Here is a 22,664-nt window from a genome sequence, read left to right on the forward strand (position 1 = left end):
ACCTCTAGATTTTCACAATTTAAGTGAGTCAGTTCTTGATAGAACACCATCTGAGTTAGCAGTTTCATTGGTTGGATATGAATATTGCACTGGTTATTTAACCCCCGCTCTCTGAAATACAAAGGAAAGATACAGACTCTCACACAGGAATTTCTGAGTTGCATATAGAGCTATAAATAACTTCTCAAGGTACACCCAGGCTGATAACTGAAGACAGGCTGGAAAACAGATCATAGTCTGGTTTGGGTTGGAAAGGACCTTAAAGATCATCTAGTTCCACCTCCCTGCCATGGGCAGGACATCCTTACACCAGACCAGGTTGCTCCAAGCCTTGTCCAACCTGGCCTTGAACACTTGCAGGGATGGGGCAGCCACAGTTTCTCTGGAAAACCTCTGCCAGTGTGTCTCCACCTTGACAGTAAAGAATTTCTTCCTAATATGTAATGAAATCCCTCTTCCATGTGAAGCCTGAGATTAGCTCAGTTAGTTAAAACTTTGTTGGTTGTAATAATGCCAAGGTCATGGGTTCAGTCCCCTGTGTGGGCCACTGACTTAAGAGTTGGACTCGATCCTTGTGGGTCCCTTCCAACTCAGAATAGTCTGTGAACTATGAGGATCTATGAACTTAGTCCTTATTCTTTGCCTATCACTACATGCCCTTGTAATATGCCCCTCTCTGACTTTTTTGTAGGCCCCCTTTAGGCACTGGAAGGTGCTCTGAGGTCTCCCTGGAGCCTTCTCTCCCAGCCTGTCTCCACAGCAGAGGTGCTCCAGCCCTCTGGTCCTCCCGTGGCCTCCTCTGGACCTGCTCCAGCACATCACTGAAACATGAGTGCGGAAACAGGTAACCAAGAGAATTAGTGACAGGGAGAAACACTGCAAACACACAGATGCTGGTTTGATGTCTGCATTTCTGTGCTTCAGAGTCAGCATCCTAAGTGGGGAAAAGTGCTGGTTTCCAAAGATGTCGAGTCAGTATTGCAATTCATGTCTGCTCAGGATGGGTTCAGGTCAGCAAGGACAGCAGGAAGCAACAAATATATTTTGTTACCTATTCCTTTTTTCTTCCCGTGCTGAAGTACTGCTCCTCAATGCTAAAAAAAATTATATGTTGATGCTCTAATAGTGAATGTTTTGAAAAGAGGAAGAAATGGCTGAAAGGAAGTTGATAACAGCATCTCTTCTGAAGATATCTTGATAAACTGAGCAGATTCTATGCTTGTCACATTTGGCCTATGACTTTTTGTACTTCACTGCAAGAGGAGTAACATATTCCTGAAGAACTTGGGTAGGAAATGCAAATATTTTGCTTCTGCAAGTGCTTCTGAAAGTCAGGCTGAACATGCATTTTACAACTTGAAGAAGTAAGTGGTGTTACAAGAGCAATATTAAGACCTGTAGGAATAATTTTTTTTCTCCTTCAGGCAGATTATTCCATACTTGCCCACTGCAGGGTTTTGAATCTTCCCTGGGAAACAACACATATTACCAGAAACAACAGGATTCTTCACTAAGTAATTCTAAGGTCTTGGAGAGCAGCTCTTGTGTCATCTTGGAACAATGCTCTGACTTGTCAGCCATGTCTAGCAATTGCATGCTATGCATAAGTGTGTGATATATCCAAATAGGTAATAAAAATACATCGAAATGTATTATTTAATTTTTATTATGATTTTTACATCATTCTGCTTTACATCTCATTAGCTTGTATTCTACAAAAGATAGTTTAGTAATCTCAAGGCTTAAATTTGGGAGCAGAGGGATATCAGCATGGACAGGGGGTGTGGTGCCTTTTCTATATTCCATTTTGATAAACTATTGCATTCTTCATTAAAGAATGTATATGTAAATCCATCTAAATCATGAGTGCGATTATTAAATTGTTTTAATAAGCCATTTCCTTTTCTATCATCAACAGTAGAAATACCAATCGTGCATTACAGTATTTGCCACTCATTTGGTCTGTTCCTTTAAATGAAGTTTTAGTATTGTATGCTGGGTAGAAATATTTCTTTGATGACTTGTTAATAATACTTTCCTTTTTCCCAGCTGGATTCTGTCCTGCAGTAGTATTAACAGCTGCAAGATGTTTCAGTGCAGTGTATGAAGAATAAAAACAGAGACAGTATTGGGAATGTTTCAGAATAAAGGCTCGGGATGGACTATTTGTATCTTACCCTTCCTGCTTTGTCCAACTGCTATCAATTCCTCTTTTTCTCTTGAAATGAGTCTGTCTTTTTTGATCTCACAACTTCTGTTTACTTTCTGCACTCATACAAATAAGTCTTGGGCCACTAATGTGAGTGTGCAGTGCTTGAGCTGCTTGTATCAACTGTGATTTCTGAATATATTTAGGAAGACTTTTAAAATTGTACATGGCAGTGTAAGAGGCAAAAGAATGAAAGTCATGAAGGTCAGACAGATATTTTAAAACTGAAACTGCAGGTCTGTCTTAGCATGTTGCAAGGGCAAAACATGTTTTTTAGATGGCAGCTGTGGAATTTGCTTTCTTTTTTATCAGATTTGTTGCAAATGAAAAACAGTGTAGCTGTATGCAAAGCATATCCTGCTCCTTCTGCTCACTGACACTGATGAGTGTTTGTTTCCTTTTAGATGCAGTTTCCACATCTGCTTACTCATCACCAGCCAAAAGTTTGGGAGACCCTGGAATAACTCCACTGTCTCCATCACATATTGTGGTAAGAAATGCACTCGTAACATTCACTCTGTGTGTTGACATTACTTCTCCTGCCTTTTAAATGGGACATAATTCTTCAGAAAGCTGTCATTTCCTCACATAGTGATCCTCTTTACACTACAGTAGTAATAAGTGAAATTTTGGTCACACTAGGGTTAGTGACAGGGCTCTCATTCATTTCATTGGAGTGCTGGTTTTGCTGTTTTTCACTTGCTGCATACTTTTATAACAGACACAGGGGCTTCCTAACCCTCAGGGTTCCCAAGTTCTGTCCCTGACTTTATCACTAATTTGTTTAGGCAGCCCCTGAAAAGTCCCATTCAGAAAAAAAAGACACTGCACAGTAAAATCCAAATGCCCTGAGAAAAGAATCTCCTCCTGAGATACATATATCTAGAGAGAAGCTCGAAATAGAACTGGTTTATTTTCTTAAGGAAAATAGCAACTTGCATAAGCTTTTAGAAGCAGCAAATGTCCCATAAAGCTATAGTGTGTTTTATTCTCTGGTACATCATGCTGATTTCGTTGATGAACTCCTATTAAGTCTCACGTGTTTTTAAGGTGATGTCTATGATTTATAACACAGGAAATGCACAGTGTATTTCTTGTTATTGCAAGGGATCATGTTCAGAACACATTTTATCCTTGTCAGATTTCTGCTGTAGCTTTCTGAATCAAGTTCAGAGTTCTGCAAAAACCCATCTTGAGGATTTCACTGTTCTTACTCATATTTTTTTGGTTTTATTTCCTTTTTTCTTGTACACTCTTAAACATCCCCTTTTACTTCTGTCATACTGATGAATTTATGTCCTATTTAAGTTATATTTGCTCCTTAAACTTTTGAGAAAGACATATAAAGATCATATTCTCCTGGCTTTACTAAGAGAATCTGGTGATTTGAGATCAAAACTTACTACTTTTATTTCTCCATTTGAAGTAGTAGAGGCCTATGGGAAGATCTTGGAAAATTTAGAGCAGCAATAGAAATGTGCTGGAAATAGTAGGCATAGAGACAACAGAGATATGTGAGGGATATGGTATAACACTGCTCACAGAGTGAGAACATTTGGCAGTTCCTCTGTAAAAGAGAACAATTGCTTCAGTTTTCCTCTTGTCTTGCTAAAGTGTTAGTGCTGTAACTCCCATCAGCAGGTGAAGAGAAGTTCTTTGATGTTTATTACTTACTCCTTCTTTATACAGGATTTATGTTGGGCAGCACCATGGTGGGGAGTGGTACAATTTCTTGTTTATTCCCATCATGCTTTTTATCACATCATTATTATTTGATCCATAATCCTTCCAGGTCTTCCAGTTAACATTCCCTTGGCTGTGCTTTTCAGGGATGGCAGCATTACAGGTGAAAGGCAGGCAGGAGGATTCAAATTCACATAAGCAGCTGAACAGCTTTCACATTGTAGCACAGGCAGGAGGAAAGAATGCATGTAGTGCTTACAAAATAAGTGTTCTGTAAATTCTTTATAAATAAATAATTGTCATGGGGTATAAAGCTTATTGCTGTATGTTTTGGTTGTTCCCTCTCCATTATTTTTGAATAGTAATAGTACCCCATGTTCAAGGTTATCACATAGTTAACTCCTAAAACCACCAAGTCAGTCCCAAATATACCACATTGATGAATATAAATATATTCTTCACTTGATCTATTTAATGTAAACAAAACAAACAACTCCAAACTGACAAGTTTTAATAATACAGGATTAGAAATATTGCAAAAATGAGTATGAAAGAAACTGTTGTTCTGAAGGTTATGTATAAAAGGCTCTAGCAAATATGTTGAGTCATACACTGAATTTCCACTTCCATTGGAGTGTGCAGCTCTCTAGTATCAGCTTTGGTCACAAATGCAGCTTTAGGGAAGCCCTTACTTTGTATGCATGTCTGAGAACAAAAATACTGACAGGTTATGGTTATTTGAATCAGTGACTCAGTGTCTGATTTTGCTTCTGCTGTTTAACAGAAGGACTCTGATGCAGATGATGCTGTAGAACAGTTATTTCTTGTTGTTGTGGCTATTGATTTTGGCACAACATCCAGTGGCTACGCCTACAGCTTCACCAAGGAACCAGAATGTATTCATGTAATGAGGTAAGGGCTGCAATGCAGCATTTAGTTTTGGATCGTGATGACATGGGCTGTCTGAGGTAGCCACAGATACTTTCTCCAGAAACCTGAAGTGTCCAGATTTGTCTGGGCATAGTGTGAATGACTTTTTTGTTGCATTTTACTGTATTCTAATTTGCTTTGGTAGTCTGTGGAAACACATCCTTTCTTATTTTGCCGGGTTTACAAGATGATAGGAGTAAAAGGAGGAATCCGTGACTAATAAGAATTATTGAGGGTACAGGGTTAATAATTAAGTCAGGATGCCCTTATCAGAGAGAAACTACACATTTACTAAGGGTCATGACATTTCCCAGGAGCTGCCCATCCCTTGGAATCATACTTGTGTGCAGTTGTTTGTACAATATTCAGTTCCTTGCACCCAGAAACTGGTAGTTTGGCTGATTGAAGCTTTGTAGCATTAAATTTGAATCGAGTCTATGATACTGGGAAATAAGCAATCAAAAGGCATGAATGTGAAAATGAAGGTTTGATGTGAAATCTGTTGTGTTTTATATGTATACAAGGGATAGATTTTAGATGCTGTTCTGTAGGGGTGGGTATTTTTTCATTCTTGACTAAATTGGCACAATATCAACCAATGCAATTGCAAATACAAAAACTGTTACAGCAGCTACCTGAAAGTTATGCCCTGCAAGCCATTGTTACACTGTTTTATATTCCTTTTAATAAAAACCTATACAAATTTTATATAAAGTATATTTAAAATACTGTGTTGTAGCAAGACCAAGATACAGCTCTTTGCAGACATAATGTATGAAAAGCTCAGCCACAGATGGGGCTAAGCAGTGCTGCTGTTACAGCAGTAGGTGATGTTCTGTAATGCTGAGAACAAAAGGTCAAAAAGACTAATTTGCTGCAGTCCAGTGTGATATACTGCAATTTTTCTGAGCAAAGATGCTGGCTGAATGCAGCAACCTTAATCTCAGCAGACAGTATTGATTATGCAGTCAACCTGCATAGTTGCTTTCTGTACAGCTGAAAAATATTTCCAAGATCTGTTGCAACTGAGGGATTTGAAATACTGTCTAAGGGGAGCTAAATTTCTGAATGGTATTATGCCCTACAGTTGCAAAGTCCCACTTGCATTATGGGCAAGTGGTGCTTTTGAGGCCTTTTCTGCATCTCAGCCCTCTGTTGTTCTCTGACCAGCACAGGAAGGGGCACAAGTCTGGAAGTGCAAGGACAGGCCATGTGTTGCTGTCTCAAACAGGTTACAGGGTTATCAAGTCAAAACTCATGTTTATCAATTCCTATTCTCTTTTGACAGCAGGTAATTAATTAAATTTCTTAAAGCTTTAAGTTGGATATATTGGGGGAAGACATCTCTGAAGGTGTACCTGAGCAAGCCTAAATTGTATAATCTGTGTTGTTCCTATAACCTCTGTGTAATTTTACTGTGTGAAATCACTACCATTTCTAGGGAAGTCCTTTAAATGCTTCGGACTCCGAATTTTACCTTAGAAGCTGATTCTGCCATTGGGTTCATGTTACAGACTGGATTCTCCTTCCAGAGTGCCAAGCTGTTCCTGCTGTCCATCACTGGGACATTGAAATCTGCTTTGTGCCCAGCTGAGAATATATTCCAAATCTTAATTGACTTTACTACTTATGGACCAAAACAGGATATTTTCTTCCTTACACAATAATTAATGGTAGCATGATTGTGATTTCAGAATACATTGGTATTGAAAGAAATTAATTAATGAAATTACTTCATGTATTTACAATCAGATGAGAGGAAAATTTGGTAGGGGGGGGAAATGTATTCATGTTTCCAAACAGTATTTTAAACAATGGAAAATATTCTAATACCAAGAATTACTTAATTTTAAAAATAAATAGATAAATAAATAAATATTGCTGACTGGGAAGAATTTGGGGCACATAACTGAAACTGATTTATAACGAATAATATGTATAACATTTTTATATATATGTTTATATATAAATACTCATAAAATCCTGAAATTTCATTAAAAGAATGGTATATTCATCAAAATAAGTCTTCAGTAGTTCAAAAGGTATAAAGAGGTTCCAATTTTGTATATAGTGAGGCTTACATGTGAAATAATTTACAAATATTTCAGGAGAGTAAATGTAACTTCCCTCTCACACTCCAGAATGTTTATGTTAAAATAAAGCATGCCAATGATGCATGGTCCTCTTTGCTTCCTAACATTTTTTTCTACCTTCCCTCCTTAGTGTTGATCCTTTCCAGATATTTAGATTTCTGACTGCCTTTTAACAAAGCTGCTTTTCTGTAAATGTCTCAGTGAAGGGCAATATGGGTTTATTTAGAAGGGCCTACTTTGGAAAAGGGTGAACACAAGGGGCTTTAGCACCAGCTTTGAGTGCAGTGTCAGCACTGCCATGATTCTAGTCCTGTAATTAGTAGGCAAACAAAGTCATGGTTTTATGTGTGTTTATTTGCCGTGATGTTCAATACTAAAAAAAGGAGTTTATAAGTGTTGACCTAACAAAGTTCTTTAAGTATACATTTATCTTTAAATGTATGAGGACCCTCACTCATGTCAGCATGTGTTTGGAGTTGGGTGTGTGTTTCTTGAGGATCAGTAAATGGCTTCACATCAGTTGCAAAACATTGGTTACTGTTTTACTGATTTTAGCTAATCACAGAGTATGCTGAGTTGGAAGGGACCCACAGGGATCACTGAGTCCAACCCTTAGCCCTGCACAGGAGCATCCCCAAGAGTCACCCCCTGTGCCTGAGAGTGTTGTCCAAACACTTCTTCAGCTCTGTCAGCTTTGGTGCTGTTCCCACTCCCCTGGGGAGCCTGTTCAGAGCCCAATCACCTTCTGGGGGAAGAACCTTCTTCTGACATCCAGCCTGAACCTGCCCTGACACAACTTCAGGCCATTCTCTGGGTTCTGTCACAGAGAAGAGATCAGTGCCTGCCCCTCTTCTGCCCCTCACAAGGAAGTAATACTTCACAATTCTTGCTGGTTTCCCACAGCTTCTGAAAAGATTGTTGTTACCTTCAGATTCCTGTTGCAGAGTCGAAGTACGTGTTCCAGTTAGTGCTGTTTGCTGCATATCTTGAGGCTGTGAGTAAAGCCTTCCTGTGAGTTCACCAACTCAGCAGGCAGAGCCCTGCCTGAGCCATAATCAAAGTTTGCTGCTGTAGAACGAGTCAATAACATCTCACTGGGAGGGAATACCCAAGGTATTACACAGGTTTAATAAACTCCTATTGATTTATATGCTCTTACATGAAGTTACAGATGTTTTGGCTGCTGGTTAAATAACAACAAACTGAATGTGTTTCACAAATGGAGAAAAATAAATGGCAAAATGTGTTTGGTTATGAAACATGTTGCAGCCTGTCTTTGGAAGGAGGGAGATTGTGGTCTCTTCTAACAGTGTAACTTCACCCTTCAGGTTTTTTCTTTTCCTTCTTTTCCATGGATAATAGTAACTGGGAGACACACATTTGCCTTTCCCCTGCTTATACACTCCTAGTGGTGTTCAGCTGTGTTTTGATGACCCCACTGCTGCATTTCCTCTGCTGTTATGCTGCAGCTCTGGATCAAATTCTCATCACTCTGCATGGATCACTCTTTGGTCTGTCTCTTTGCCAGACTGAAGTGTAAAGAAGGGCATTTCTCTAACCTTACTATAACCTTGAGGTCCTTTCCTCACTAACTTTCCTCTTGTCTCTATTTTCACTTCTAATATGCAGTCAGATGTTATATAAACAGGTCTTTGCTGTTTATATCTCTGTTGAGACACTCCACTTTATATCAGCCTAGAAACTCATATGTCTGAATTTAGGCGAAAAACAACCTTGGTCCTGTTTGAATAGTTTTTTAAACTCTGATTCTGCTCTAAGAAAATATCTGCATGTGTATTTAGAGCAATTCTGGCTTGTATAGGTTTATGTTTTTAATAGATATTTTTATTTTTTCTTAAGAGCATTGTTACCATTATTTTGGCTGTATTGGTGCCAGGGAAGAAAACTGCAAATGAAGGTGTTGCAGTCCTAGCTCTACTGACTAGAAGCCCCCACTACCTGGAGAGGGGTCAGGGCTCCACCTGAGAAGAGTGTTGTAGCCAGGAGTTACCATTCATGTGCCTGTGCAGCTGCTTCTCTCTAGAAAAATGTCCCCTGGGAATACTTTTAAATCTCTGATTGCAAATCGTAAAGTCATATTTCGCTTTCTCTTTCCTTATTGCCCTTTCTGTGACTGAACAGTAATACAGGCTGAGAGCTTTAGAACATGCTGAGCAATTACTGTGTCTAGTTTCCATCAGAAACTCATCAGGAAGTGAACATCCAATTCTCTGGGTGGCTTTGAAAATTTCAGCCCGTAGCATTGAACATAAATTTGTCTTCATTTAAACTGCACCCGAAGAGTACTTATTCCGGAAAGAGAAAATGCGCCTGTCCGTAATGAAAAACAAAGAAGTATTGTTATTAGCCACAGCCTATTTATGGCATTTCCCACCAGTGACTCAGAATGAATCATTAATGATTCCAAGAGAAAACGGTATCAGTCTGTCTCCTCTCTGCTTGCAGCGGGTGTGTGGGATTTAACAATCTGGTGCAATAGCAGTGCTTTCTGTTCATGGGCTGTGAGATCCCAACTTCCCCACATTGGAACCATATGTTTGCTGTAACGCCTACTCAGGGGTGACCAAGGACATTCCTAGCAGCAGGTTAGAGAGAAATGACCTGGAGCAGAGCCCTTGCCAGCTGATCATAGCTCAACGGAACTAGGGAGGTTTAGGAAAGTTTTTTCAAGAGGATGAAGGTGGAAATCATTCCATTCCTCATCATGCTGTTTCTGCTTCCAGAGCAGTGGAATTGTCCTCTATGCTGAAGAAAGTTCAGACATGTTATTCTCTGCTGTCGCTGCTGCTTGTGCAAAAGGGGGCAGATTTTGCTCTGTTTGATCCAGTTGAATCATCTGAAGGGTTCCTGCTCCTTGTTACTTTGCCAAGTATCAACTGCAGTTTTCCACGTCAGTTTTTTGCCTTGGTCCGGAAGTCAGTTAATTTTCAATGGATTCAACTGTTTGTGAGAGTGAAATGGAAATTATTTCTTTCTTTCTGTGTCTCATAAACAACTACAACAGAGCAAGGCAGCCTTTTTGTGCCTCTGAACAAGGACTTTGGCAGGAGTATATTCTGAAAATGCATTTTCTATCTTTAGAAAAAAGCAATCAACATGTAGTTTAATAATGAATGCAGTTGCCTGTGTGATCTTAACTTGGCTCCTGTTTGAGCTGTGTTATGATTATGTCTGAGAGCATAAACAGATTTTCCACTGATGCCTTTTTAAGAAAATATTTTCTGGTAAATGTTTGTTTCTCATACTGAAAGTACTTGTATGTGAGGCAGGGAGGAACAGTCATGCAAGTTTCTTGTTCCATTCTGCCCTTTTTTTGAGAGGGGAAGTGAGGAGAAGACAGGAATGCTCACAGCTGTCTCTGGTACGACTTTCTACTGTCTGACCTTGCTGTCCTGCCTACCCCACTGCAACTTCTGCTGCTGGGTGTTCCCATATTCTATGTTCTTACTTATTTCCTTATTCATTCTGTGAAACAAGGTTTGGGTTACTTTTTCCTTATTACTTATATTCCTCTTGAGTATCCTCAAAAATACCTTCACAGTCTCAATAAGAGAGGATAATTTTCTTCACCAGAGTGACAGAAATGTTTTGGTGCCTTTAAGATACTTGGGGGTTGGAGGAGTCTGCTTCATTTTTGGCAGATAAAACCTTATAGGGCATTTTCAAAATTCACAAGGTGAGTAGAGAATGTAATGCAGAAAGTGCAACATCTGCAGGCACGTCTTCAGAGTTTCAGGTGTCCAGGAAATGAGGCACATGGTCAGATGTTATTTGTCTTGTTTCTTGGAGTATTCTGGGACAGAAACAGGGATTTAATCAGCTTCTCTACCGTGGTGTGCAGATGGCTTGAGCATGTCCCTAATTCAAAATGGGGAAAGTATCCCATACAAGTAAGGATTCATGGAGCCAGATAAGACAATTGGATAGCCCAGATTTGGGTTCCTATTAGTCATGTTATTGATAATTACTTTCTTTTTCTGTACAATATTTATTATATTTGTATGTTTAATTAGAAAAGTTAAGTACAGAACTGTTTGCTGTTTAATTGTCTGTGGCTTTTTTCAGGGAATCTGTATGCTTTTCTGGCTATGGTTATGTCCTTAAGAATTATACCACTAACCACAAAATGTTATTGAATTACCTGAAATGAAAATCAATCCTTTTTTCTTGAGTGGCAATAAACCCACTTGATTTTGGTATTGCAAGGTTTGCAATTAGTATCTTTGGAGGGAAAAGCAGTCCCTGAAATCTGCCACTGCACTGTTTTTCTCGTGCTACTCTTGATTTTATTTGTGCTGCTCTAAACTTGAGCATCACATCCTGAAGCTGTCCCTCTTTTTGGTTAGACGGTGGGAAGGTGGAGATCCCGGTGTGTCCAATCAGAAGACACCAACCACCATCCTCCTAACACCAGAGAGGAAGTTTCATAGCTTTGGCTACGCTGCAAGAGATTTCTACCACGACTTGGATCCCACTGAATCAAAGCACTGGTTGTATTTTGAAAAGTTTAAGATGAAGCTACATACCACTGGTGTAAGTAATAACCAAGTAGCATTTGCTGCTCAGATTATTTTCCCCTGAACACTAGATTCTTGCCTGAAGATTGTCAACTAGATGTGAAGCAGCTCTATTTCTAAGTTTAAAGAGTAAATGAAGCAAATTAAACTCCTCAGTTAATATGATTCATTTTGCTTCTCACTGCATTTGGCAGCTGTATTTTGCCAGCCTTCTTTCTAAATCTTAGAAGTTCAGTATCTGCTTTGCTTAGATCTTCATGTCCTAATTTTCCTGGGTGAAATTCATAGCTGTCTGGGGAGTCTGTATGAGACTGCTGACTATAAATCTAGTCAGCAGAAATGGAATACAGGAGCCATACTCAGCTCTAGCAGAGAGGAGCAAACTCACCCAGGATTTGCTGCCAGAACTGCAAGTGCAAGTCATGCTCTTAATTTGATGTTATTCCTACTGATTATATTTTTATCTTTAATCCATTTTAGAGTTTTGGTAATCAGCCAGTACTTTCTGTATTGAGGTGTTTTCTGGTTTCATGTGTTGGTGGGAAGCCAAAAATCTATGCTTTTAGCTCTTAACTTGGCTTAAATATCTTGCATATGCAGCTTTGTTGCAATTAATTACAGATACACTTATTGCAATTATTGAATATTTAGTCCATATTTCTCTCTCTTCCTGAAGTTATCTGTAGACATGGTAAGTGTTTAAAAACAAAGTTCAAAATAAGCAGCAAAATGTCATACTCCAGGAAGTTCAAGTGATGAGTTAAATCCTCTTCAGAACAGTTTTGTCACTTTTTCCTAACCAGGTGGATAATGAGGAACTCCCTTTCCTCAAGCAGTGGGAATTCATTTCATGTTTACCTTTTTCTTTTAATAACTTTCTGTTATTTTCTTTCATGCAGAATCTTACCATGGAGACAGACCTGACAGCTGCAAATGGCAAAAAAGTCAAAGCACTTGAGATATTTGCTTATGCTCTGCAGTTCTTTAAGGAACAGGCATTAAAGGTGGGATAATGCTTCCTTATCAAGATTTTCTGTATTTATAACTGAGATAAATACAAGCTTAACACTTTTAACCTTGCCAGATTTTGACCTCAGTAGTATTTGATGTAAACAAAGCAAGGCAGGTGTAGGAACTCTGGGCAGGCTGTGGACTTAGGAGAGCTCTCAATAGCCTGAAGTAATTTCTCCTTTCACAGGACAAGCTTGATTCACTAATATCTCACTGTCTTAAATATTTTCTGCTGCTTTTTTTAATGGAAACAGGCATTGATTTGAGAAGAAAATTTGAAAGCACAGGAGCTGAAGCTCAGGAATTAAATTTGAGGCTGTTTTTCTTCCCTACATTTCTGCTTCTGGGATGATGGATCGTTCTGTGTCCATTCAAGGTTCTTTCTCATGGTAAAGAACTGGCACTGTGAAACACAATAGATTGAGCAACTACGGATGTCTTTGGCACCAGCCTGATTTTGTCTTCACTCATTAAGCAAAAGGAAGCTGGATAAGCTGAATTCATTTTGTGATACAAAAATTACTAAAGGATCATTTGTAGTTTGGTGACCCCAAACCCAGTTCCCTCAGCCATTCCTTGTCCATCTCATGGTCCAGACCCTTCCCCAGCTCTGTTGCTGTCCTCTGGACTTCTCCAGCACCTCAGTGTCCTTCTTGTAGTGAGGGGCCCAAAACTGAAGACAGGACTTAAGGTGTGTCCTCACCAGTGCCAAATCCAGGGGAATGATCACCGCCCGGGTCCTGCTGTCCCCACTGTTGCAGATACAGGTCAGGATGTCACTGGCCTTCTTGCAACCTGGGCACACTCTGGCTCATGTTCAGCTGCTGTAATCCAGCACTTCCAGGTCCCTTTCCATTAGGCATCTTTCCAGCTGCTTTGCCCAAGACTGTTGAGCTGCAGGAGATTGTTGTGACCCAAGTGCAGGACATGCCACTTGGCCCTGTGGAAACTCATACAATTGGCCATGAACCATCAATCCAGCCTGTCAAGGCTGAAGTTGATAAGGAAAATGGGTGTTATTTTCCTTTACCCAATTGAGATGTACTATTCTGCTTGGATCAGAAGATTGTTTATCATGTTCTCCAGTGACATACATGGCCCCAGTAAACAGGTTTTGAGATTTAAAACCTCATGTAAACAGTCAATTGTGGGTTAAGTAAACATTGGCTTCAAACCTACCACTATAATGTCAGCATCAGCATAGCAGTTCCTGGGTCAAATAAGAATATTCAGCCAAACAAGCATTGTTTAAAATAGCCTTGATAAAAGCTAACCTACTTTTTTGAATGGGTTTAATTTATTTTCTCTGACATCTCAGTCTGTTCCTTATGCTGCCTGTTCAGGGCTGCATCCTTAGCTGATGTTATTAGCTAAATCCCTGGCATTTGTGAGTAAATCCTGGAACTAATTAGGCAGGCAGTGTAAGTGAGCTGTTATTTTGGACTGTAATCTGTCCATTTCTGGTGCCTGGTGCAGTATAAAGGTACTACTTTCCCAGCGTGGATTTTTGAGCTGCAGCATAGCTAAACAAACACAACGCCTTGGCTCAGCACAAGCAGAAACATTTTTTTACATTCTAAAGGGCTGTTGTTCACCTTTCTAAACCTTTCTGTGTTTGCATGGAGTTTTAGATAGGACATATGGTAATGACATTTTACTTGGAACCTTTCCCAAAACATGTCAGTATATCACCCAATTTGCAAATGCAGTACAGACTTTCCTCTTTTTAAGGGGGAAAAAAGGACAATAAAAGTACTAAACTAGTCTTGAATGTTTGCTTAAAGCAAAATTTTGCTGGAGCAATCGGTCATTTTTTTCAAGGGGTTAACTGTAACTTCCCCTTGTTAACTGCGCTGTAAAACTTTGATTTAAGGGTAAGTGGTGGATAAAGAAGTCATTGAAAAATTGAGATTGTAAAACATAATGTTCATCAGTGATATCTCAAATATTTTTCTGTGTATTAATCAAGCTGTAAGTATGAATTCTTCAAGCTAACAGCAAATCCCACACCGCGACTAAGAATGCACATAAATGTTCTGTAATATTCTGTAAATTGCTACTTTTGCAGAAACCAACTTTTCTACTTTGTGTTAAGCAGTGTACTTTTCTATAGGCCTCCCTGAGAAAGCTTCAACCTCAATTCCACCTTTTGGCACAGTAAAGCATTCTTGATAGGTTGGAAGTAATCCTGATTCGTAGCATAGGTGTAACAGGAAAAAAATGGAAAAAAGAGAGTTACTGTTACTAGAGCCAGCAATAAATAATATTTTCTTATAAAGTAGACACCTATCATTTTGCATTCACCTCTGTTTACCTTTTCCTCAGGAGCTCAGTGACCAAGGAGGCTCAGACTTTGAAAACACTGAAGTAAGATGGGTCATTACAGTGCCTGCTATTTGGAAACAGCCTGCAAAGCAGTTTATGAGACAAGCTGCCTACAAGGTAATATTGCAGGCTGAAATGCCCCTTTAGAGCCCTAGTGTATAGGCTAAACAATGAAGTGTATTTGTGATAATTAGCTCTAGTATGAACTATAAATACAATATATATAGTATAAATACGGGCCAGAAACATTGAAAGAGGAGTTAACTCTACCAAGCAGTAGCTGTAAGTTATATGTATTCACTTCTTAAATGCTTTTTTCTTTCTATTTGCTTTTATATATTCATGTCCCTTATTGCAGACTCTGATATTTTAGTTATCCTGAACAATATATTCCAGCTGAGTTCAGTGCACATGGAGCAGATGCAGTTTGCAGTTTTGAGACCCAAGGGAAAGTTGATTTTAAAATACTGGACACAGTTTTGTTTTGTTACTTTCTTTAGGTCATCATAGACTTCTAAAGTAAAAAAGGAAAAAGGCAAAAAAAAAAAAAAAAAGAGAGAGAAAGCAAAGAGCCTCCTTGGTGGGATTTTTTTTTCCAGTTCCCTTTTTCCCACAGTAGGAATGAAAGGACTGTGAACCGGATAGTCTGGATATAAAATTAAATTCAAATGTTATTTTCACCAATGAAGGGTTTATCTGCATTTAACTCTTTCCCCCAGCTGACCCCAGATATGTCCACTTTCCATGTGCATGTCCTTTATTTCAGATTCAGTTTGTCTCTTTAATACATGAGATTCTTTTCATCAGAATATTCATTTTTAGTTTGGGTTTTGTTTTTTAATTCAAACTTTCGGTCAGAGACTTGTGTAACCCATTGGCAGTAGGTGTGTGATGCACAGTTTGTAAAATATCTACCAGTTCATAACTATTTGCAGAGTGCTCCTGGGAAGCACCCAGATTTTTCTAACTCTGTTTCTGACTATCTCTAATGTTGAGCAACGTTTTTCTTAACAGTCTGTATTGTGGGATTGCTAATGCTAGTGCCAGAAGCAAAACACTCTTAAAGTTCTGATGGAAGGACACGGTTGTAGGTAAATCTGAAACACTGTAGAGACCCATTCATTATCTCTGTATCTTGTTGTCTGCCTGCTGTCTGTGTGCATGTGTGCTCGTGAAGTGGGAGCTGTGTAAGGAGCAGGGCAGAGTGAGGTAGATCTCTTGGCATTTCTCATTTGTGGCACAATGGAATGTTGTTGATTAGTGTCTGTGTCTGTGGTTGTGTCTGTGATTGTGTACTTTTATGGGCAAGCTTGATAAACAGCAAGGACTAACAAGGCTTTTAACTCGGGGTGTGTGATCAGTTACAGAAAACATGAGTTTAGGGAAATAATTGATGTTGACACATGGTTGATTGTTTTTGAAGTAGTGGGGATGAAGAAACAAATGCAGAAAACTGAGAATTCTGCATTGCCATTCAGTCTTTCAGATTCCCACTGCTGGATCCAGCATCTTCCTCAGACCAGTATGTACAGATGGATCAGAAGTTGCAGCTCTTGTTGCTAACTATTGGAAGATGCAAGTATCTTGAAAATGAGCGCTTTGTTGTGAGAGTAAGCGGCCCATCGTGTAGAGGAAACTGTGAAAAGGCAGTGGTAGGAACCGGGCTGCTGGAAACACACTGAAGTAGAACTCTAGTAGTCTAAGCTGAGAGTTAACTAGTGGGAAATGTTAATGAGCTGTGAAAATCCGCTGTGTAATCTGTGTCAAGTGAGGTAGCTCTGAGAGAGCAGAAGTACTAATGGCTTCAGCCACTGGTCACAATGTAAAGCCCAGCCTTTCTGGAATGATTAAGTGCATGCCTAGGCAAAGGTAATGGAATTAATCAAGTGGAGTAAGAAGTTGGAAATCTGCGCTCAGCATCGTCAGCTTTTGAACAGCACACAGTCTCAGTGCACCTTTGCCGGCCCCTCATCTCTGTTTTGCCTTAAACAAAACATTGCTAACCTGCTACTCTTAATCTGCCCAAGGGCTCCTGCTTTATCCCCTTCCAGCTGCTGTGCTGCTTTCTCATGGAATGAGTAATCTGGGTGTTCCCTTCAGCTCACAGTTCTTGCCTCTCCCTTTCCATCCAGCCTGTGAAAATCCTGCTGATTCTGTCTGCATGACAGCTTTTCCTCTCTGTTCATGCTGCTGAGCTTTCATCCAAGCTGCGAGTGATTTTGCATCTTGGTTACTGCAACATCATTTCCTCGGCTTTGGCAGCTGTAATGTGGCCTGGTTTGTATCTCTTCAGAATATTGCCACTGAAGAGTTGTGTAGCCTCGCATTTGACAGGGAATCAACCCACATTTGGCTCCATCTGTGTCATCTCAGGCATAAGCTGCATGTCCTGGACATGAATATCTGTATTGCTTACTCATTTTCCTCTTCTGAAACCCTTCCTAAAATGCTGGTTTTGTTCATGCCTGCAAAAACTTGACTGTGATTAGTCTACTTATATTGGGAAAACTACTCCTCATTGCTTCTTGCTGTTACTCTGCCTGCCCTATCTGTATTCATCTGTTGTGCTTTTTGTATCCTTAACTGTTTTTATACCTCAGTTCTTTGAAGCAGGTATTTGTTTATTCTTGTTTATCTTACTCTCTGGGACCTCCTGAGGGACTAAGTCTGGTAGGATGTAGAAAGCTGCATGGCTTTACAGCTTATTTTGCTGAATCAAAATTGCTTTATTTCTGAATAAGAAGCTCTTCTTCCTGTCACTCATGCTTAATTACTGGATGTCCTGAGGTGGTTCTAAAGCTGTGTGACACTTGTTAAGGTCTGGTCACAGTTGGAGAGAGTTCTGTAGGACCCACTTATGCTTAAGTTTCCTTTCCCAAAACATGTCTGGTGGGATTTAGTGTGTGTTTCATCAGTGACTCTTAGGATTCTTAGTCAGGTTTGCCGTTGTCCCACCAGTAACATATATGGCATCATAACTGCCATTAACTTATTTCTGTGTCCCAGTTGTTCTGTTTCAGATTCTTTGCTTTGATGTAGTTCTGTCAGAAGATCTGTATTTGCCAGTATTAGAAATTACTTTCTTGTGGAGAACTCACACTTTGACTAATAAATTCAAATTTCTGATATATATTCTTATTTTGAAGTCCTTGTCAGCACAGTCCAGTTGGACAGCACGTGGGAGGGACTCCATCCTGCTCATATGGAGGGGACCTGCCCTCATTCCTGTTCTTGCAGAGGAGCTAAATACAACTACCTTCACTGGGCCTGAGGTTTAGACCCCAAAATGAAAGGCAGGCTTAGGTGCGGAGGCTTTTTCTGCTCGTGAGCAGGGCCTGGCACTTACAGCCTCGTGGATCCCCCCTCTGTGTCATGTGAGGTCATACTGACACAAGAAAATTCTTTGATTTGTTAATCCTGAATTCCAAAAAAAAGTGAGAAAGAAAAAATACAGTGTGTCCGCTAATAGATGAAACTTTGAAAGAGTTAAAGTCAAGAGCATTTGTGTAGAAACCCATCAAGTCGAGGTGAGTTGGTTCAGTACTAAGAACACTTTGCTGTCACAGTATATTACTGTGAGCAGCACGTTTAATCCCTTATCCAAATGAGATTGAGGCACTGTAGATTGTGTTAGGGGAACACGGGATCCAATACTCTTGGCAGGTTGTTTCTCTGTAGTAAAGACATTCTTCCAGCTCATCTGTCAATACACAGTCTTTGGGCACAGTAAGTGCAGAGCAGGCTGGAATTCCTTGAACATGCCAATAGGAGTGAGGTTTTAAGGAAAATTTTGGAGTGTGAGAGAGACAGAAGAATGAATGCAGAAGCCATAAAATAAGAAAGTAAAACGTGGCAGAAGAAATGCACTCAGGGCAGAGCAAAGGAAAGGGAGCCATGTTTCATTTTCGTGAGCTTGCCCAAAATATTCTGTAGGCTTGGAAACATCAGTCAGTTGCTCTGCTTGGAGATATGAGGGTTCTTTTCTTTTTAATATGAAATGTTGATTTTGACATGGAGCTCTAGAGCTCTGCAGTAGATTTATCTTTCAATTACAAATAGCAATTAAAATCATTTGCATGGTAAGCTCATATAAACAAAACAAGAGGCCCTCTATGTGACAGGATTAAGCATATGAGCCTGAAATTCCAGAGCCCTTCTTTAACCAGCTCCTATGCTGAATATTTATTATTCTTTTCACATCCGTTTTGTTTGATCTTTAAAAAGATGAGTAGAGAGACTTAACCAGACTGTAATCTGTGAAGCTGAGCTACACCTACTCCTTCCTAAGTCTGTTCATTGGTACAGAAAACACATGGAACTGAAATTTATTTGTGTAGGGGCAGTGTGACAGGCTTCTGCTATAAACTACATGCAAAGGTGTAAGCAGCGCTGGAAAGATGGTGATTTTTTTGATGCAGTACTTTTTGGTCAGGCAGATGAGGCAGAAGTGTGTTAAATACATCAACCACCTTGACTATTTGTAGCTCTGGGGATCTCTTGAGTCTATGCTTTCACTTTGGTGATATTAAGATCCTTTTAATCATAAGGATTAAAATGTTTATTGAGTGAAGTGTTAGGGAGGATTCTTCATCTTGTAGCTATGTTTAATTAGGAAAGGAGAAGTAATTGAGGGGTGAAGATTACAGAGTGGGAAATGGGTACTGATTGGTCTCTCCTTCCTCATTTTAGTTCTCAGCCAGGTTCACATGAAAGCAGAGGCAGTTGACAAAGCCACCTGCTAGTCCTGTACATTTCTGTTTGTTCATCTCTGGGGCACAAGTTGCAATATTTGGAGGTTTTGTTTTGCTAAGCAAGTAAAATAAAAGGGTTTCGTAGCATCCTGTCAGAGTGGATCTGTGCTTATCTTATAAAGCTTTGAAATTGTTTCTCAGGATCTTAGAAAATCTCTGAAAGGTCACTGAAGCCAATAGGAATAGGGAAAGATGAGATTCTTCACTCTGCTTCCTTGGTGGAAAGAGAGAGCTAGATGGGGTTTAGCAGCCAAAAGAAGAAAACAATAGTCTGAAAGGCTGTAAACTACAATAAGTAGGGAGTGATGGAAATCCACCATCAAATATAAATCAATGTGGGCAGGGTCTAAAACTAGTGAGTTTGATTGTTTGTAATTAGTTCATAGAAAGGGCAATGGTGAAAGATAATAGATAGGTCTAAAAATGTCTTAGATGCCAATATTAAGTGACAGAGAAAAGAAAAGCTGAAGTTGGAACTGTAGTGAAAAATATTAAGACAAAATCAAAAAGTCCACAGTACCAAATAAGATGCAACTAACAGAAAATAGCAAACATATAGTTTTCTCTGTGAAAATCCCCTCAGTCAGGACACTTGTGTCTTTTTAATAAAATCAGCCTGAGCCATAAGGATCTACAATGAGGATATTTCAAAAAAAAAGGGAAGGAGAAAGCCTGACAGACTGAAAGTGTGATACTAGACCTAAATAGAAAGAGTCAGGCTTAGCTGTTGTGGTAACTGATGCATGCCCATGGTACAAAAAAGCACTTCTAGACTATTACAACATGAAAAATTAAAAGGTTCTGAGAATTTAATGGCTTAATTTTTCTAATGGATGCTACTCATAAAACTTGCAAGTAATGTTCTCCTGCTCCTTGGGGGATATAATGTAATGCAGCAAAAAAGTCTTGGTAATGCCCCTTGGAGCTGAGCTTTCATTGACTACTCAAATGTGATCTGTGGCAACAATCCCTTGGGAATGAGCTGCAACAGTATCAGCCTAGTGAAATATGGACTTGAATGCTACTGTGGTCCCATCAGCTGGTCAAGAAACAACCTCCACCTTAGTACTGTTAGCATTCAGCAATATGTGACTCAGCTTTAGTAATGCTAATTTGGATGTGGTTGTGGTCCCAAGACCTGAGAAACTTTGGAAGGAATTAAAGGACACAGGCACAACAAAACAAGCAGTTTGGAAATATTTTCTTTGTGCAGGAAGATGATGGTGATTTCAAAGCCTTGTGGTTGTTCCTTATCTAATAAGGGATCCAAGATGCTTTTCCCTAGAAAACTGTCTGTATTTCTGGGATTACTTCTGAGACCAAAATGTGATAGACTAGACTTCGTGTCCTAAGTATGATCTGCTGCTATTACTGATATTCTTTATATCTGACAAGTACAAGAAATCCTTTTCTCTCACATAATGACCCAGAAATTTTATGCCTTGCCTGTGTGTAACAAGAAATTATCATTCTTATGGGCAACTCACAAAAAGCTTTTTGAGAAATAAGCACGGGTAAACTGTAGAACCTCTTCCATGAATTGTAAACAAAAGTGCTGCTTTGTGATAGGTAGCCAGTGGTCTTAATTCAGATATTTCCTTTCTTATGCTCCACTTCACTTCCTAAAGGAAAAAAAAACCCAGGTTTTCTAACTTAAGGGAAATTATAATACGAAATCCAGAAGACCTGACAAGTATAGGTTTTATCAATAATATCAAACAGTCTATACTCTCCCAAATAATTCCAAGTTCATGTTATAATAAAAGAATAGAGCATAGAAATAATGTACTCTATCTGGATAATGGCAACACCAGGAAAAACAAATTGAGGCAATCAGATTGTGCTTAGCAAAGGCATTTATCTCAATAAGACAGCCTGGCCATCTGTAACAAACTGCTTCATCTAATCAGTGACCACACAGATGTAGCAGTTCTGGCTGTAGCCAGTGCAACTCCACAAATTCATTACTTTGAAAGTGCTGAAAATCAAAGTCACGCTTCATTACGGCTCCAGCTGCCCCATTTATTTTCTTGCTTTTCAGAATGTGATAATGCCATAGTTTCTAGACAGCCATTAAGAGGTAGAAATGTTACAGGCTGTATGTTATTTCTTATCCTGATGGGATAACTGATAGGTTAGTAAACAGAAGTGAAATATCAAATGGATTCTGCTTTGGTCCACACCAACTTGCTAAGCAATGGGCAGGTGTGTGCGTGAGGAAAGCCAGTGTGATTATTCAGAGGACAAGTACCTCCCAGCCCAGCAAACTTCACAAATAGCTCCACTGGACACCTTGATGTTGACCTGGATACTCACAAGTTGATGTATTTGCTTTAGTGGTTTATTTCACAGAATTTGGTCCAAGTGACTTTTAAAATGTTAAATAGGAACCTTGTAGTAGAGCTCAATGCCAAAAATTTGGCTTCAAGTCCACGTCTGCAATTTCAGACAGTATTGTTACACCTTTAAGCATAAAGACCATTTTTTCCACTACAACCAAATACAGGAAAATGAATTAATTAGGAACTGAATTTCCCTCACCGACAAGACACTGGACTCATTTTTTTTTCACTGCAGGTTGTCTTAATATTGTAACCTGTGTGTCCTGGATACATTAAAGTAATTGCTTTCCACATGTTGTATCACTTTTGAAAGTGATGGTGGCTGATTTTTAAGGTTAAAAAGACTGCTTAGGGCTGTTATGCTCTATATATTTATTTTCCCAAGACACTTATACAGAGTTCTAATTGCAATCCCTCCAGAAACCTGTGAGGACCTGCATGACTGCAGGCTCGCAGCGTGAGTGGTGCTGCTGTCCCAGTGTCAGACACGATGGGCTCCCTCCCACTGACACGCTCAAGGATTTGACGTGAAAGTCACAAAGAAGACAAGGGATGAGGAAGTGTGTTGGTCTTTGCCCTTTGGAAAGGGTTTCTGGTCTCTCTCAGTGTAGAATACCTTTTACCATTTTAGAATCGTGGAAGCTTTAAGAAGTGCTTTTTGGAGATCATCTAGTCTGACCTTCCATTTGAGGCAGGGTTATTGCCAACACCAGGACAGCACTGGCTTTCTTTTGCCAAGTTTTAAAAATCCCCAAGGACAGAGATGCCTGTCTGAGCAGCTG

General features: G+C 39.5%; 1 protein-coding gene across 3 annotated transcripts in view; it reads left to right on the plus strand.

The window, feature by feature from the left end:
- Positions 1-22,664, plus strand: part of HSPA12A (heat shock protein family A (Hsp70) member 12A) — a 57,058-nt gene that overhangs the window by 12,951 nt on the left and 21,443 nt on the right. The window contains exons 2-7 of one of the 3 annotated variants that reach the window (XM_071563621.1): positions 692-844; positions 2,614-2,699; positions 4,677-4,804; positions 11,283-11,469; positions 12,353-12,457; positions 14,790-14,906. In XM_071563621.1, coding sequence (XP_071419722.1) covers positions 829-844; positions 2,614-2,699; positions 4,677-4,804; positions 11,283-11,469; positions 12,353-12,457; positions 14,790-14,906 — 639 coding nt within the window. In that variant the 5' untranslated portion in view covers positions 692-828. The remainder of the gene's footprint in view (positions 1-691; positions 845-2,613; positions 2,700-4,676; positions 4,805-11,282; positions 11,470-12,352; positions 12,458-14,789; positions 14,907-22,664) is intronic. The other 2 variants (XM_071563619.1, XM_071563620.1) reach the window with 2 other exon arrangements.

Source organism: Pithys albifrons, chromosome 9, assembly GCF_047495875.1.
Source record: "Pithys albifrons albifrons isolate INPA30051 chromosome 9, PitAlb_v1, whole genome shotgun sequence".
Lineage (NCBI taxonomy): Eukaryota > Metazoa > Chordata > Aves > Passeriformes > Thamnophilidae > Pithys > Pithys albifrons.